General features: G+C 48.2%; 1 protein-coding gene across 1 annotated transcript; it reads left to right on the top strand.

Annotated features, from left to right (window-relative positions):
- Positions 1–1,808: 1,808 nt before the first annotated feature.
- EMB1796 (Pentatricopeptide repeat (PPR) superfamily protein) lies at positions 1,809–4,146 on the top strand. The gene has a single exon (XM_087547180.1). The coding sequence runs from the start codon at positions 1,913–1,915 to the stop codon at positions 3,902–3,904; it is 1,992 nt and encodes a 663-aa protein (XP_087403306.1). The 5' UTR covers positions 1,809–1,912; the 3' UTR covers positions 3,905–4,146.
- The last annotated feature ends 333 nt before the right edge of the window (positions 4,147–4,479 follow it).

Raw genomic sequence — 4,479 nt, 5'->3', positions numbered from 1 at the left:
GTATCTCAATACCTAGTTCAATCTCGTTACTGGCAAGTCTCTTTACTCGTTTCGTAATACATCATCTCGCAACTAACTCATTAGTTACAATGCTTGCAAGGCTTATGTGATGTGCATTACCGAGAGGGCCCAGAGATACCTCTCCGACAATCGGAGTGACAAATCCTAATCTCGAAATACGCCAACCCAACATGTACCTTCGGAGACACCTTTAGAGCTCCTTTATAATCACCCAGTTACGTTGTGAAGTTTGGTAGCACACAAAGTGTTCCTTCGGTAAACGGGAGTTGCATAATCTCATAGTCATAGGAACATGTATAAGTCATGAAGAAAGCAATAGCAACATACTAAACGATCGGGTGCTAAGCTTATGGAATGGGTCAAGTCAATCACATCATTCTCCTAATGATGTGATCCCGTTAATCAAATGACAACTCATGTCTATGGTTAGGAAACATAACCATCTTTGATCAACGAGCTAGTTAAGTAGAGGCATACTAGTGACACTATGTTTGTCTATGTATTCACACATGTATTATGTTTTCGGTTAATACAATTCTAGCATGAATAATAAACATTTATCATGATATAAGGAAATAATAATAACTTTATTATTGCCTCTAGGGCATATTTCCTTCAGGGGGCGGCGGCGCAGACACGTCCGGCCGTCACGGACGCGTCCAGTGGTGGCGGGAGAGGGGGGGGCTAGGGTTTTGTCCGAAAGTGGATGGGAATGAACCTTTTTATAGGTAGAGGGAGATAGGAGAGTCCAAATAAGATGCGGTTTTCGCCCACACGATTGTGATCCAACGACGGATAGCACAGATGGGGTTTAGATGGGTTAGTGGGCTGTTTTAGAGGGGTGCTGGGCTGCAATGAGAGAGGGGTTTTTGCGGTTACCCGGTTAACCGTTGGGGCATCAAACGACCTCCAAATGGAACGAAGTTTGACAGGCGGCCTATCGGTGATGTACCAAGGCCACTCAAGAAATCTTGGCCCTTTCGATAACGTTTTTTTTCCGCTCATGGAACGAGATTTGAGAGGTGCAACGGGTGCATTTGTGAGTGTCGGATTCCGAAACGGACAATGGAGAAAATGACCGGATACATGAGACGAACACGAATGCAAATGAGATGCACATGATGACATGAGATGAATGCATGACATGAACAAAATTCAAAACGAGGAACAAAACCCAACCATGAATGATATAACATATCACATAGCCTGAAATGGCAAAAGTTGGAGTTACAATTATGGAATGTTACATCCGGGGCATTACAGTAATAGAGGTGTAGTGACGGTGGTAGCAAAAGCGACAGTGTGCTATGGTGAGAAGGTAAGAGAGAGGGCATGCTTGGATGAGGAAAATCTGAAAACGGAACGATAAGTGAGGAGATACGGAAGCGGCGGACATAGGCCAGGGATCGTTGTGTTTACAGCCGGATGAATCTAATCAATTCCCCTAAAAATTCCAAAATATCTCTTTTTATGATTGTTAGTACATTTATTATTATATATTTGAGCTACCTTTTTTTGAGTAACATATATTTGAACTAGCAAGGGTAGAGGTACCCTAACATCCATCAATTTGCACCCCAGCTTCACATCCCTTTACCTTTTTTTTAGCATCAACGGTGCTACTAGTCAAATTGTCCGGGTTTCTCGGCCTTGGAATCGTTATCCACGCGTTCATGCACGGAAGACACGGACACGAAGGCATGTAGCCCAAGCCCATCATGGGATCTTGCCCAGCCCACACGTACCAGTAACGGGCTTGTATTCTCTCTCTGAAGAGTTAGCCTATCGTGTTCGACTTCTCGCCATTTGCCATTTCCAGGAGAAAATATCCCCAAATCCCTAGCTAAACCCTCGTCGGCTCGCCGTCTCGCCGTCGTGCTCCGTGGCCGCCATGGCGCTCTCGAAGCCCCTCTTCTCCCGCCTCCTTCCCTTCTCCCTCCGCCTCCCCGCCCGCCCCCAGCACCGTCTCCTCTGCCTCGCCACCCCCACCGATCTCCCGGATGCCCCCACCGACGCCTCCGCCGAGCGCCGCCGCCGCAAGCGCCGCCTCCGCGTGGAGCCGCCGTCCTCCCGCGGCCCGACTCCCCAGCGCACCCCTGGAGGGCCCCGCCCCTCGTCTAACCCCAACGCTCTCAAGCTCCCTGAGCCAGCGTCGGTCCTCTCCGGCAAGCGCCTCGATCTCCATCGCCGCATCCTCACGCTCGTCCGCGAGAACGACCTCGACGAGGCGGCGCTCCTCACCCGCCACTCCATCTACTCCAACTGCCGCCCCACCGTATTCACCTGCAACACAGTACTAGCTGCGCTCCTCCGCCAGGCGCGCTACGCGGATCTCCTCTCCCTGCACCGCTTCGTCACCCAGGCCTCCGTCGCGCCCACCGTCGCCACCCACAACCTCCTCCTTCAGGCCTACTGCGACTGCCGTCGCCCTGAAACCGCGCTGGAGCACTTCCGTCTCCTACTCAAGGACGACTCCCCTGTCCTCCCATCCCCCACCACATATCGTATCCTTGCCCGCTCCCTCGCCGAGAACGGCAAGCTCGATCTGGCGCTCGAGCTCAAGGACGGCATGCTCGAGCGTGGCCTTATCGCTCCCGACCCCCAGGTCTATGCGTTCGTCATGGGTGGTTTTGTCAACGCCGGGGATGGTGACACGGCGGTCTCACTGTACGAGGAGCTTAAGGAGAAGCTTGGTGGCGGGCTGATCCTTGATGGTGTGGTGTACGGGAACCTTATGAAGGGGTACTTTCTAAAGGGTATGGACAAGGAGGCCATGGATTGCTACACCGAGGTGCTTGGAGAGGGATCCAAGGTGAGATTTGAGGCTGTTAGCTACAACATGGTGCTTGATGCGCTTGGTAGGAATGGGAGGTTAGATGATGCAGTCGAGTTGTTTGATAGGATGTGCAAAGAGCATGACCCGCCCAGGAGGATTGCTGTGAATCTTGGTAGTTTTAATGTGATGGTTGATGCGTACTGCCGTGTGGAAAGATTCCAGGACGCAATTGAGGTGTTTGGCAAAATGGGTGAGAAAAGCTGCACACCAGATGCACTCTCATACAATAGTCTGATTGACTGGCTGGGGAAGAATGAACTTGTTGGTGAGGCAGAAGGACTGTACAAGGAGATGGGGGAGCGTGGTATTAATCCTGACGAATACAGTTATGTCTTGCTCATTGAGTCCTGCTTCAGGGTTGATAATGTGGATGACGCTGTTGGTTACTTCAATAAGATGTTTGATGTTGGTCTCAGGCCCAATGCCAATTCCTTTAACAAAGTCATAAGTGGCTTGGTGAAGGTTGATAGGATTGACGAGGCACAGGGGTTCTTTGATCTGATGCCCGAAAAGGAGGTCAAGCCAAACATTGCTAGCTATGAATCATTGTTGAGAGCATACATCAATGTTGCAAGGTTGGATGATGCAATTAAGATGGCCAAGGGTATTCTTTTGGATGAGAGTATTGTATTTACTGATGAATTGAAGGCACTTCTAGACGGGGCATTGCAGAAAGAGGGGAGAAACGGGGATATGACAAAGTTGTATGAGGATGTTGAGACGGAGAAAGCAGAGGCTGCAGCACGTGCAGCTGAAGAGAAGGCTAGGGCAGAGGCTCTTGCTAAAGAAGAAGAGGAGAAGAAGAAGGCTGAGGCTAAGGCTAAGGAGGAATCTGCTGCCAGAGCAAGTAGAGCAGCTATTGACGCGGTGCTGGGTCGCAAGAGCGGAGCAGAAAATGGTGAATCGTCTCAAGAAATGAGTGTTGAGGAGGCACAGGTTGTTGAATCTCACAGTGACGCTGTTGGTGCTGCAGAACAGAATGAAGGTGATGACCAGAAGAAAGAGTCTGGTGATGCAACGTCGCAGGTCATAGCTTCATCATCTTAGAGGTTCTTTGTGCCTCAGTTAATGATTTTAGTTTCATTTCAATAGTACAATATGATTAGAAGAGCTTACGTTATGAGAATGGTTAATGATTAGTTTCATTCCAATAGTACATCTAGTGATGCTTATGTTCATGGTTTGAATGGAATTTACATGTTATGAGAGCTCCCAGTGATTGTATGCGGGAACCATTTTGTACCACATCTCTTATTTCGGAGATAGTACAGATTTCTATGCCCCTGAAATCACTCAATTTATTATGGCATATGATCACAGGCTAGATAAATTCTCCTTTTCACACTCTTTCTCCTGCAAGTGTAAAGTGATCAGCTTTTCATTTACTTAAGTATTGCTTATAATAAGATCCATAAGAGATGACTATTGCACTAGTAATTCTTCTTTCACCTTTTCTTATTTGCCCTTATACATTTTGTAAAGTATACTAGGTAAGTGCCCGTGCGTTGCAACGGGGAAACACTCTTGTATGCATGGGTGATATATTTAGGTGATACTATCAAGAATCAACTCAACCAAAAACTTCATTAAGCTTTACTATCATGTAAATGCAATTTGCTCAT

The sequence above is a fragment of the Triticum urartu genome, chromosome 3A (assembly GCF_056163025.1).
Source record: "Triticum urartu cultivar PI428250 chromosome 3A, HENAU_Tu73, whole genome shotgun sequence".
Lineage (NCBI taxonomy): Eukaryota > Viridiplantae > Streptophyta > Magnoliopsida > Poales > Poaceae > Triticum > Triticum urartu.
This window is presented reverse-complemented; position numbering and strand designations above follow the sequence as displayed.

Coding starts and splice junctions, on each gene's coding strand:
- EMB1796 (XM_087547180.1), top strand. CDS start 1,913: ATGGCGCTCTCGAAGCCCCTCTTCTCCCGCCTCCTTCCCTTCTCCCTC.